Here is a 12,923-nt window from a genome sequence, read left to right as displayed (position 1 = left end):
CTGGCTTTTTGGTCATTTATGGGCGATGAGAGTCTCTGGGACTTTCCTGCCCTGGCTGACCTGGGGACGCCCGGCTCTCTCTGACACGTTTATCCAACAATCGGGGTCGGAAATAGGGAGACCCAAAGCAGAGGCGTCTTGGGTCGTTTATTCTCGAGTCGGGCTGAGGCCAGGCCGAGGCCGAGGTCGACAAGGCGCGTGCAGGGAACGGTCAGGGCGCAGCTGGAACCGCTGCCAAGGGCCTCCGGGCCTACCAGACAAGTCGCGCGGACCCGGTCCCCGCCTAGCAGTAACACTCCGAGCCCCAGCACCGCCCTTCCCGCCAGGAGCGGGGGTTGCTCCGCATATCTCCCGCGCCAGCCACTCCCAAAGCTCCCAGAAAGAAACTGGGGCGTTGAGGATGGGGAGCTGGCCAGACCAGCGGCGCGTGGCAGGCGAGGGCGCTCCCGCGCATGCGCCGCCCGCTGGCCTCTCCCCGCCCCACCCCCCCGCCTCTGTCCCGCCCCCTTCGCTCCACGTCCCCGCCCCTCATCGGCCTCCTGGCGAGCTCGGCCCCGCCGGCCGACGTCCCGCGTGCGTGCGGGCGCCTGACTTCACTTCCGGCTAACGCGCTCCGCTTGCCCCCTGGCCCCGGATGGTGACTGGCGGTGGTGCAGCACCTCCCGGGACTGTCACTGAGGCGCTTTCCAGTGTGATTGTGCTGAGCGCAGGCCGGAAGATGGCGGCTGCGGCTGCGGCGGCCTCCGGCCCGGGCTGCTCCTCGGCGGCGGCGGGGGCGGGGGCGTCCGGGGTCTCGGAGTGGCTGGTGCTGCGGGACGGCTGCATGCGCTGCGACGCCGAGGGGCTGCACAGCCTCTCCTACCACCCGGCGCTCAACGCCATCCTGGCCGTCACCAGCCGCGGGACCATCAAAGTCATCGACGGCACCTCCGGGGCCACCCTACAGGCCTCGGCGCTCAGCGGTGAGTGCGGGGAGCCGGGCGGGAGCCTGGCCGGCTGCGGGAGGAGCCGGGCCATCGGGATGCGGGCGGTGGAAGCCGCCCCGCCTCGGGGGCTCGGCCTCCGGAGGGAAGCGGAGAGCGGGTAGCGGGAGGGCCGGGTCGGGCCGCGCGAGGCCGGCGTCTCGGGCCTGGTCGGAGCCGGAGGTCTGGGACCTGGCGGAAGAGGACCTTGGGGCTCGGCGTTTTTGGCGACAGCAGCTGGAAGGAAAGACCGGCCGGTCGGGGATTGGTGGGAGTTGCCTTTCGGGCCTTGGGCGTCCGGTCCGGCGGGGTGGTTCGGGGAGCGGCGAGGAGGCCTCGGGGCTCGGCGCTCGGTTAGGCCGGGGTCCTGTTCCGGGGCGCGGAGAAGGGATGGAGGCCGGGATGGGGGGCCCTCGCCTTGCCGGGCCGGAGGGAAAGGCTGGAAGGGTTGACCCAGTGGGCGAAGTTGGTGGCTGGAGGCGAGGGGCGGGGAGCGTGCGGACCAGACTTCGTACCTCTCCTTCCCCGAGCGGAAGAGCTGGGTCCCGCAGGTGCGCGGACCCCCAGGGGAGCTTCGTGTCCGGGGTGGGGGGGTGACGGTGGCGGTGGGGGTGGGGTGGGCCGGCGGTGGGGGCAGGGAAGGAGGTAGGCGGGCCAGCTGTCTGTACTGTTAGGACGACGACTAGAGGACTGTGGCCCAGGGCGAGGAAGATCAGACCCGGCTCCTTGCTCCCTAGCTCAGGGCTTCCAAATTACCTCTCCTTACCCCACTCCCCGGGTCTTACGGTTTGGAATTAAGTAAAACTCCAGGCACTCTCCACTTGTTTCACTTTAGCGAGCCCACACTGTGATTTGGAGGTACAGTTGGGTCTCCCCATTGGAGGAGAGGACTTTGAGGTGGCGTGAACGTCGGTCCATGGGTTAGGACTTTGAGAATGCCTGTGGTGAACTGTTCGCTCAGTGGACGACTTGGTGTGTTTTGTAATTGCCCTGGCTAAGTTCTGTTCTGTTCGGCTGAGATGACATTTCATTTGTGGTTAAATGATGAGTGGCTTAATTTAGATGGTTATAGGTTAAGACTGAAAAGTTAGTAGATGAGTGAGTTCAACTCATACACAAAGATAAAATCGTACAACTGCAGTTAGCCAAATGGAAGTAGTTACGTGGTCCACCAATTTGCTGGCATTTTAACCCACATACCAAGAGACGCTTATTGTGTGAGTAATAATGCCTTTATTAGAGCAAATGGCAATTTAGGTGTACAAAGATGAAATTAGAGATGGTAATTTTTGTTAATGTGAGACTTGCAAAACAACTGGCTTGTGTGTAGGTTACAGACTATTAGCCTGGAATACATTTCTAAGTGATGTCTACTAGAAAATTTTGGATAGTAGGATTGTGATCTTTTCTTGGCTTAGGTAAATGACAGGTTGGATATCCCAATAATCACTTCCTGCAACTTGGTCTTAGCTTGTTATATATATGAGAGGGAGAGGCTCATTAGTAATTAGATCTCTATTTATTTATTTATTTATTTATTTATTTATTTATTTATTTATTTATTTATTTATTTTTTGTCGGTTGTGGGCTTGAACCCAGGGACTAGGCTCTGGACCTGTGCTTTTTTGTTCAAGGCTAGCAGGCTGCCAGTTTGAGGCCACAGCACCACTTCTGGTTTTCTGGTAGTTAATTGGAGATGTCTCATGGATTTTCCTGCCTGGGTTGGCTTTTAATCATGATCTTCAGATCTCAGCTTCCTGAGTCACTAGGATTACAGAAGTGGCACCTCCGTTGGTCTCTTTCTTTTTAAAATTCACTTAAGATATTACAGATAGGAAGAGGAATAAAGAATAATTACTATCAACAACTGTAAGAAACTAACATTATGGAGTTGAGTCCTCCCCTGGGTCTCACTTAATTGCATTCTTCGAATCCTCTCCCTTCCATTTGTTTCCTTAATTTGATTCTGTCATTTTCATACGTATCTATAACGTGTCTATACTTTGCCATATGTTTTTGTGCTTTTTAGTTGTGGGGCTTGAACTTAGGGTCTGGGCCCTATTCTTTTGCTCAAGGGCAACACTGCCACTTTAGCCATAGTGCCACTTCTGGTTTTCTGGTGATTAATTGGAGATAAAGAGTCTCAAGGACTTTGCTGCCTGTGTTGGTTTTGAATTGTGATCCTTAGATCTCAGCCTCCTGAGTAGCTAGGATTACAGGTGTGAACCACCAGTGTAGGGCTTTTGTTTATATCTTTCATACCTAGTATTTTCAGTTTTTTTTTTTTTTTTTGGCCAGTCCTGGGCCTTGGACTCAGGGCCTGAGAACTGTCCCTGGTTTCCTTTTGCTCAAGGCTAGCACTCTGCCACTTGAGCCACAGTGCCACTTCTGCCCATTTTCTGTATATGTGGTGCTGGGGAATCGAACCCAGGGCCTCATGTATACGAGGCAAGCTCTCTTGCCACTAGGCTATATCCCCAGCCCAGTTGTTTTTTTTTTTTTTTTTTGGCTAGTCCTGGGCCTTGGACTCAGGGCCTGAGCACTGTCCCTGGCTTCTTCCCGCTCAAGGCTAGCACTCTGCCACTTGAGCCACAGCGCCGCTTCTGGCCGTTTTCTGTATATGTGGTGCTTGGGAATCGAACCTAGGGCCTCGTGTATCCGAGGCAGGCACTCTTGCCACTAGGCTATATCCCGAGCCAGTTGTTTTTTTTTTTTTTTTAACTCAGCTTGTCAACTAGGATTTCTATAGGAAGTCATATAGTATTCAAGTGAATTGGATAGGAAGAGGAATTTCATGGATGTCTTTTGTGTCTGGAGGCCATGTTTGAAAACAATGATGTGTGTCAGGGCTTGTTAAAAATAATTGTGTATTGATACACTGTTACATGGAAAGGAAGAAAATACTAAAGTGGCAGATTAGTGAAGAGAAGGGTATTGGAGTTAGGCATTGGTGGCCCACTCCTGTAATCCTAGCAACTCAGGAGCTTGAGATCTGAGAATCACAGTTCAAAGCCAGCCTGTGCAGGAAAGTCTGTGACTCTTATCTCCAATTAACTACCAAAAAAAAAAAAGAGGTGTGATTTAGATGCATAATAGGAACGTAAAGGGAGATGCATACAACTTGGCACTGATTTGAGGCAAATAAGGAGCATGTTGGGATATTTTTAATTAGAAAAGTATGGGATAGGATACAGTTGCATACGGTTAGATGGAGGAGGATTGAATATGTGATTAAAGTCATAGTTTCTGGTTAACAAAAGTAAAAGTATTGCAGGAAAAAGTTTGAGACTAACCAAAGATAAATTCTGAAACTTTTTTATGTTTATAAACTAAAATTTATTATTATTAGAGATTTATGGGGTCTTGTGTAAGTAATCTAGTCAGATTGTTGTGGAGGAAATGGTGAATTTCAGTTTTTTTCTTTTTCTCTTTTACATTTTTATTGGCATAAATTGGCTTTACAGGGAGGCTTCTTTCTTGTGCAGCCCTGGGGCTTGAGCTCAGGGCCTGTGCACTCACTGTTCCTGAGCTATTGTGCTTCAGGCTACTGCTGTACCAGCTAATCCACAACTCCACTTCTGGCTTTCCTGGTGGTTAATTGGAGATAGGAGGCTCATGTACTTTTCTGCCCAGGCTGGCTTTAAACTATGATTTCCAGATCTCAGCCTCCTGAGTAGCTAGGATTACAGGCTTGAGCCACTGAGCCCTGCCCTACCACTCTCCCTCATCTCTGCTCCCCCTATTCCCAAACTAATCTCAGCAGGCCTCTTTGTTATATCTTCACACATGTATATAAAATATTCCTATTTGTCTTAGTACTGGGGCTTGAACTCATGGCCTGTATGCTATCCCTTTTTTGCTCAAGACCGGCACTCTATCACTTGAGTCATACCTTCACTTCTACCTGTTTTTCCTTTGGTGGTTAACTGGCAATAAGATTCTCAGAGTGTTGGGGATATGGCCTAGTGGCAAGAGTGCTTGCCTCGTATACATGAGGCCCTGGGTTCAATTCCCCAGCACCACATATACAGAAAATGGCCAGAAGTGGCACTGTGGCTCAAGTGGCAGAGTGCTAGCCTTGAGCAAAAAGAAGTCAGGGACAGTGCTCAGGCCCTGAGTCCAAGCCCCAGGACTGGCCAAAAAAGAAAAGAAAAGAAAAAAAGATTCTCAGAGACTTTAAAAGCTCAGGCTGGCTTTGAACCTCAATCCTCAGATCTTATCCTGAGTAGCTAGGACTACAGGTTTGTGAGCCACTCATGCCATAGGTAGGATTACAGGCATGAAGTCATGGGCACCTGGCTTGCTTCTCCTGATTGATATGGGGTGACAGTCTAAAAAAAGAGTAGGGATGGGCAGGGAATATGGTCTAGTGGCAAGAGTGTTTGCCTCGTATACATGAAGCCCTGGGTTTGATTTTCCCAGCACCACATATATAGAAGACGGCCAAAGGTGGCGCTGTGACCCAAGTGGCAGAGTGCTATCCTTGAGCAAAAAGAAGCCAGGGACAGTGCTCAGGCCCTGAGTCCAAGGCCCAGGACTGGCAAAAGAAAAAAAGAGTATGGATAAGGTACCAGTAGTGATCATGGACCTAACATAACACCTTCTTATCAGTTAATTCATGGGCACTGAGCTAAGTCCTTTCTACATAAAAGAAAGATATCTTTGAGGAGATCAAGAATTGGGTAAGCATATAGAGTGGTATGCCTTATGGATGTATGGGGTTGTTTATGGGTAACTTGGTAATGTAGATTAGAAATAATGGGAGCAGGACTTGTATATTTATGTATTTAACTGAGTGGTTAAGAAATTTTTTCTTTTGTTGTCAATCCTGGAGCTTGAACTCAGGGCCTAGACACTTTCTTTGAGTTTTTCTGCTCAAATCTCACTCTTGAGTTGAGCAAGTTCATTTCCAGCTTTTTTGGTAGTAAATTGGAGATAAAGCCTCAGGGACTTCCCTGCCAGACTGGCTTCAAAAATGGCTTCAAACGTCTATCCTTAGATCCTAGCCTCCTGAGTAGTTAGGATTATAGGTGTGTGCCACCAGTGCCAGTGCTTTTTTTTTTTTTTTTGGCAGTCGTGGGGCTTGAACTAAGAGCGTGGATGTCATCCATGAGCTTCTTTTGCTGAAGGTGAGTGCTCTACCTCATGAGCTACAACACCAGCCAGGCTTTTTGAGTAGTGTATTGGAGATAAGAGTCTCATGGACTTTTCTGCCCAGGCTGGTTTGAAACCGACTGAGATCCTCAGATTTCCCCCTCCAGAGTAGCTAGGATTACAGGTATGAGCCGTCAGTGCCTGCAAGATGATAATTTTTAAACTATGTCTACAAATAAGCTTTTTGATTATCTGATCTAAAATGTTTATAAATACACCTCACTAGATTAAAAGCCATCAGGTTATGCCTAGGCTAGGCATGCGCTATTAGAATATTGTGAGTTAGAATTTCTCATGCTCTGAGCTGATCCTTTGGCTGGCATTCAGTGACTCCATGATCTAGCCTTTTCCAGTCTCTAGTTTTATCTCTCTGTTTTGTGAGGCTGGTTCATGTAATTTTCTTTTCTGACTAGTCGTTTTGTTTGTTCTCGGAATACAGCAGTGTCCTCCAGTCAGCTGGGCCAATCTTACTCATTTTTCAAGACTTAAAGTACATCTTAACTTCTTGATCTTTAGCCAGAAATGAACCATAAACATATATTAATGTTCCTTTTAGCACTTTGAAAGCCTACTACTCTGCTGTCTTGAATACTTACATTTCTGTTTTTGCATTTATAAATATATATTTCTCATATTTCAGGATCTTCATAGGAAGATACTTAGTCTACTATAATAACCCTTCCCCAGATACTAACTCATGTAGTAACAAAAAATTAATTCATATTATTTATTTGATGCATATCTACCAGTAAGTTTGTTAAGAGGCTTCCTTACATACTAATTCCTAGTAAAGATCTTCCTGGACTGTTAAAAATAGCTTATTATTATTTTTTTTAGAGCAAAATGGAACAGAAAGTACAAAATTCCCATACATCCTCTTTCCCCAGATTTGTGCAAACTCCCTCACTCCCAGCTTGGGATCCAGCAGTTGTTTATTTATTTGTTTGTTGGTTCTGGGACTTGAATTCAGGTCCTGGGAGCTGTCCTTGAGCTTTTACTCAAGTCTACTTCTCTCCTACTTGAGCCACAGTTCTGCTTCCAACTTTTTGATGGCTAATTGGAGATATGGGTCTCATGGTCTTTTCTGTGCAGGTTGGCTTCGAACCTCACTCTTCAGATATCAGCCTCCTGAGCAGTGAGGATTATAGGCGTGAGCCACCAGAGCCTGGTGATGTTGTATATTTATTACAGTAGAGGAACCTATACATCATCACCCAAAGTCCATAGTTTAGAAGGGGCTCTCTCTTGGTGTTGTATGTTTTTGTGTTTGGACAAATATGTAACAACATACTTACAATTATAGCATCATGCCATAGTTTCACTGCTCTAAAATCTCCTCTCTGCTTGTTCATCCCCAGCTTTCCCCTTCTCTGGCAACTATAGTCTCCATAGTTTTGCTTTAGTTTTTTGTTTTTACCAGTCCTGGGGCTTGAACTCAGGGCCTGGGCACTGTCCCTAGCTTCCTTTACTCAAGGCTAGTACTCACTTGAGCCACAGTGCCATTTCTGGCCTTTTTTTCCCCTCCTTTATTGGCTTTTTTTCTTTTTCTTTTTTTCTTTTGGCCAGTCCTGGGGCTTGGACTCAGGGCCTGAGCACTGTCCCTGGCTTCTTTTTGCTCAAGGCTACTAGCACTCTGCCACTTGAGCCACAGCGCCACTTCTGGCCATTTTCCATATATGTAGTGCTGGGGAATTGAACCCAGGGCTTCATGTATATGAGGCAAGCACTCTTGCCACTAGGCCATATCCCCAGCCACCCCCTCCTTTATTGTCAAAGTGTGGTACAGAGGGGTTACAGATTCATATGTAAGGCAGTGAGTACATTTCTTGTTCAACTTGTTACCTCCTCCCTCATTTTTCCCCACCTCCCCCCCCCCCCCCCCCGGCCTTTTTTGATTATGTGGTGCTGAGGAATCAAACCCAGGGCTTCATGCATGCAAGTGAAGTGCTCTACCACTCAGCTACATTCTCAGCCAGTTTTAGTTTTTTTAGAATGTTATAGTTGGAATCATATAGTATTAGACTTTTAAGATTAGTGTCTTTCTTTTGGTAATATGTGTTTAAGGTACTTGCAATCTTTGTGTTGTGAGTGTTTATGTGTGTAGCTCTTGAACTCAGGGCCTGGGTGCTGTCCTTGAACATTTATGCTCAAGGCTAGTGCTCTACCACTGGAGCACACCTCCGCTTCTGGCCTTTTGGTGTTGGAGATAAGAGACTCCATGAACTTTCCTGACCTTGCTGGCTTTGAACTTTAGTCTTTAGATATCAGCCTCCTCTGTAGCTAGGATTATAGTAGTCTTTAGATTTCAGCCTCCTCAGTAGCTAGGATTACAGGTATCTGCCGCTGGCACCCAGCTGCTTCCATGTCTTTTTTTTACACCATGAAAAAAGTGCATATATATCATTTTAGGATTGAGTGGTATATCCACTGTCTGGGCGTCCCATTGTTTATTCATATTCAGAAGGACATCTTGCTAATTTCCAAGTTTTGTCAATTATATATAAAGTTGTTAAAAACATCTGTGTATTAGAATTTGCATGGATATGTTTTAAATTCATTTGGGTAATGCATTTTTTTTTTCTGTTCCTGGGGCTTGAACTCAGGGTTTAGGTACTGTTCCTGAGCACTGTGTGTGTGTGTGTGTGTGTGTGTGTGTGTGTGTGTGTGAAGGCTAGTGTTCTTCCATTTGCCAGGGCTCCACTTCCGGCTTTTTTAACAGTTAATAGGACTCTTACAAACATTCCTGCCCAGGCTGGCTTCAAATTTCCATCCTCACATAGCCTCCTGAGTAGCTAGGATTACAGGCGTGAGCTAAGGGCACCTGGCTTCATTTGGGTAAATTTTAAGGAGCCTGGTTGCTGGATCATAAGGTAAAAGGTATGCTTCTCTCTCTGTCTCTGTCTCTGCCTCTGTGTCTCTTCTCCCTGCCCCTCTGCCTCTTCTCTCTGTCTCTCTCTCATTCCCCTCCCTCCCTTCCTCTTCCTCCCTTCCTCCCACTTCCTCCCTCCCTCCCTTCCTCTTCCTCCCTCCCTTCCTCTTCCTTCCTCCCTCCCTCTTCCTCCCTCCCTCCCATTCTTTGCCAGTCCTGGGGGTTGGGACTCAGGGCCTGAGCCCTGCCCCTGGCTTCTTTTTGCTCTACCACTTGAGCCACAACACCACTTCTGGCTTTTTTCTCTATATGTGGTGCTGAGGAATTGAACCCAGGGCTTCCTGCGTGCTAGGCAAGCATCTACTGCTAAGCCACATTCCCAGCCCTATGCTTAATTTTCTAAAAACATTGCTAAAGTAGCTGAACCATTTATTTGCGTTTTCAACCAGCAGTGAATGAGAGGTCCTGGCTTCATATCCTGATATATCTGATGTTACAATGTTTCAGTTTCTGGCTCTCTGATAGATTTGTGTGTTAGTTGTTCTACCACTTTGAGCCACAGTTCCACTTAGCTTCTCAAAGTAATATGTGTAGAAAGTAGAAAGTGTGTGTGTGTATTTTTCCACCAGTCCCACCAGTCCTGGGGCTTCACTTTAGGGCCTGGATGCTCTCTGTCCCTGAGCTTTCCTTTCCTTTCTTTCTTTTTTTTTTTTTTTTAAAAAGCTTTATTATTGTTTTAGAGGTGTTATACAGTGGGGTTACCTTTAAATACATCAGGTGATATAACTTCATTTCCTTTCATACAATGTCATCTGTTCCCTCATTCTCTCCCATTCCCTCCTTCCCATCTCCACCCACTAGTTCCATGTCTGACGTAGAAGCTCCACTGCTGTACTTTTTCACCCTTTTCCTCTGATTCTGTGTCCTCCCCCCACCTTCCCACAGATGTGCACATGAATACACCATATATAAGGTAAAGAATACATGGTCATCAAAAAAAGAAAAAAACTAAGAAAAAGTTCTTTATTTCCTTATTTTTGGAGTTTATTTCATTATGTGTATTATTTTATATACACATGAAGAGGTGTTATTAACCCTTTGTGATTTTCTTCTAAGGCTGTCCTCTTTTGGTCTCACTATATGTGACTATCTAGAATTTTGTGTAATCTGTTATGTCCTATTGTGTTTTAGATCTAACTTCTACTTATCAGGGAGAACACACACTGTTTGTCTCTCTGAGCTTGGCTTACCTCACTTTACATTGACTTGTTCTAGTTCCATCCATTACCCTGTAAGTGACATTATTTATTCTTTCTAATGACTGTGTAAAATTTCATTGTATATAGGTGCCACATATTTTTATCCACACAGCTATTGTGGGGCATCTGGGTTGTTTCTATATCTTGGCAATTGTGAATAGTGCTGCAATGAGCATGGTGCAGAAATCCTTATCATATCCTGGCCTTTGTATATGATGCTCAGGATTGATGCCGTGGAGTGGTAGGGTGGGTTGTAGGGAAGGTCTGTGCTTAGTTTTTTGCGGAACCTCCAGACTGCTTTCCATAGTGGTTGTACTAGTTTACATTTCCATCAGCAGTGCAGTAGCATTCCTTTTCCTCCACATCTCCACCAACATGTGTTGTCAGAATTCAGAATGTTAGACAATCTAACTGGGGTAATATGGTATCTCAGGGTTGTTTTGATTTGCGTTTCCTTTATGGCCAGTAATGATGAGCATTTTGTTAATGTGTTTCTTTGCCATTCTTATCTCTTCTTTTGAGAAGTCTCTTTTTAGTTCCCTTGCCCATTTAGTAATTGGTGTATTAAGTTTGAGAGGGGTTAGTTTCTTGAGCTCCTTGTATATATTAGGCCTTTGTCAGATCTGTTGCTGGTAAAGATCATCCCAGTTGGTTGGCTGTAACTGTCCTTAGCTGTGCAGAAACTATATTTAATGTAGTCCCACTTCTCCAGTCTTTTCCTTGTCTGTTGTACCTTTATGTCCCAGAGCTTTTTTGCTCAAGGTTAGCATTCTACTACTTGAGACACAGTTCCATTTCTAGCTTTTTGATAGTTAACTAGAGATAAAAGTCTCATGGCCTAACCATGATGTAGACTTTCTTACCCAGCCTACGTTCAAACATTCAATCCTTAGATCTTAACCTCCTGGGTAGCTAGGATTACTAGCCCCCAGCTTCCATTAGTTCTGAATGATGGAAATAGTGTTAATGGAATGTTTTAGGGAGAATTATTGTTGGTCAAGGAACTTGCTTGTTCAAAGACAAAAAACACTCTGAATACAGGCAACAGGGAAACGTTGGAGAGGTTGACATTTAGAAGATATGTGGGGATAAAGTTGAAGCTGAGATACAGGGAAGGATATATGTTCATTCTTTGAGTAGTTTGGACTTGATGCCGTAATAGAGAACCATTGTACATTATGATCTGTTTAGTTTTGTTTAGAAAGATTTGTGAGTTAGTTGGAGAAGCAGAAATAATATAATTTGGTGAGTGTTTGGGATGAGGGAAATTTAAAAGGTAAAAATTGTCTTTAGGTTCCTTTGCTGTTGAGTGACATTTATTAATCCAGGTAAATAGTACAAGAAAATGCCATTAGATTTTGTTGAGGAGAGCTGAGAAGTGAGACAGAATAGTTGTTCCAGTTGTTGTTATAAGGACATACAGCTGGACCCTGGTGTCTCACACTTGTGATCCTGCCTACTCAGGAGGCTCAGATATGAAGATCATGATTCAAAGCCAGTCTGAGTAAGAAAGTCTGTGAGAGATTCTTATCTCCAATTAGCCACTAGAAAACTGGAACTGGACCTGTGGCTCAAAGGGTAGAGCAAAAAGGGTGGAGCATAAAGAGCTTAGGGAACATCACCCGGGTCTCAGAGTTCCAGCCCCACTATTGGCCAAAAAAAGAAGAGAGAAATGTACTCTTTACTTGACTTTGGTGACTGTAGACCTTCTGTACATCATCTTTTCTTTTTTTCTCTCCTTTTTGGGGGGTGGGAGTGATGGGGCTTGAACTCAGGGCTTGGGCGCTGTCCCTGAGCTCTTTATGCTTAGGGCTAGTGTTCTACTGTTTTGAGCCACAGTGTTACTTCCAGTTTTATTTTCTTTTTGGCCCATCCTGCACTTGAACTCAGGGCCTAGGTGCTCCCTGAACCTCTTTTGCTCAAGGCTAGGGCTCTGCTCTAGCCATCAACTCTGGCTTTTTCTGAGTAGTTTACTGGAGATAAGAGTCTCACCGATTTTCCTGCCAGGGATGGCTTCAGACTTTGATCTTCAGATCTCAGCCCTCGTAGTAACTAGATTACAGATGTGAGCCATATGTCCAGTTGTCATGCTTTTTTTTTTTTTTTTCTGTTCCTGGGGCTTGAACTCAGAACCTGGTCATTGTCCCCGGGCTCCTTTTTGTTCAATGATAGCACTCTACTATTTGAGCCACAGTACCACTTCCATCTTTTTCTGTCATTATTTGGAGATGAGAGTTCCATAGAGTTTCCTGCTTTGTATGTCTTCGAACTGTGATCCTCAGGTCTCAGCCTTCTGAATAGCTAGGATAACAGAATAAGCCACTGGTGCCCAGCACCATGCCGTCTTTTTAATGCTATTGAAGACTGGATTGATGTTTGAGTTAACTTTTAGTTTTGAAGTTAATAACAGTGAAAGGAAAACTGAATTGGTATCAGAAAATGCCATGAATAATGTACAGATATGCAATTAGTTTTAGAAAAATAATTGATTGCATTTAAAAATAGTTTTAGCAAGGTACTGGTGTTTCACATCTATAATTGTAGCTACTTAAGAGTCTGAGATCTGAGGATTATGGGTTGAAGTCAGGCTAGACAATCAAGTTCATGAGAGTATTACCTTTAATTATCCACCAAAAAGTTGGAATTGGAGCTGTGGCTCAAGTGGTAGAGAGCCAGCCT

General features: G+C 45.6%; 1 protein-coding gene across 9 annotated transcripts in view; it reads left to right on the top strand.

The window, feature by feature from the left end:
* Positions 1 to 450: 450 nt before the first annotated feature.
* Positions 451 to 12,923, top strand: part of Birc6 (baculoviral IAP repeat containing 6) — a 187,016-nt gene continuing 174,543 nt past the window's right edge. For 6 of the 9 annotated variants that reach the window (XR_007211930.1, XM_048353172.1, XM_048353171.1 and 3 more), the window contains exon 1: positions 692 to 962. Coding sequence is in view for 8 of the 9 variants with exons in the window: in XM_048353172.1 (XP_048209129.1) it covers positions 719 to 962 (244 nt within the window). In the remaining variant the exon portion in view is untranslated. Of the gene's footprint in view, positions 963 to 12,923 lie in introns of all 9 variants that reach the window. The other 3 variants (XM_048353168.1, XM_048353167.1, XM_048353169.1) reach the window with 2 other exon arrangements.

This window comes from Perognathus longimembris, chromosome 8, assembly GCF_023159225.1.
Source record: "Perognathus longimembris pacificus isolate PPM17 chromosome 8, ASM2315922v1, whole genome shotgun sequence".
Lineage (NCBI taxonomy): Eukaryota > Metazoa > Chordata > Mammalia > Rodentia > Heteromyidae > Perognathus > Perognathus longimembris.
The sequence above is the reverse complement of the archived record's forward strand: the minus strand, read 5'-3'. Positions and strand labels throughout refer to the sequence as shown.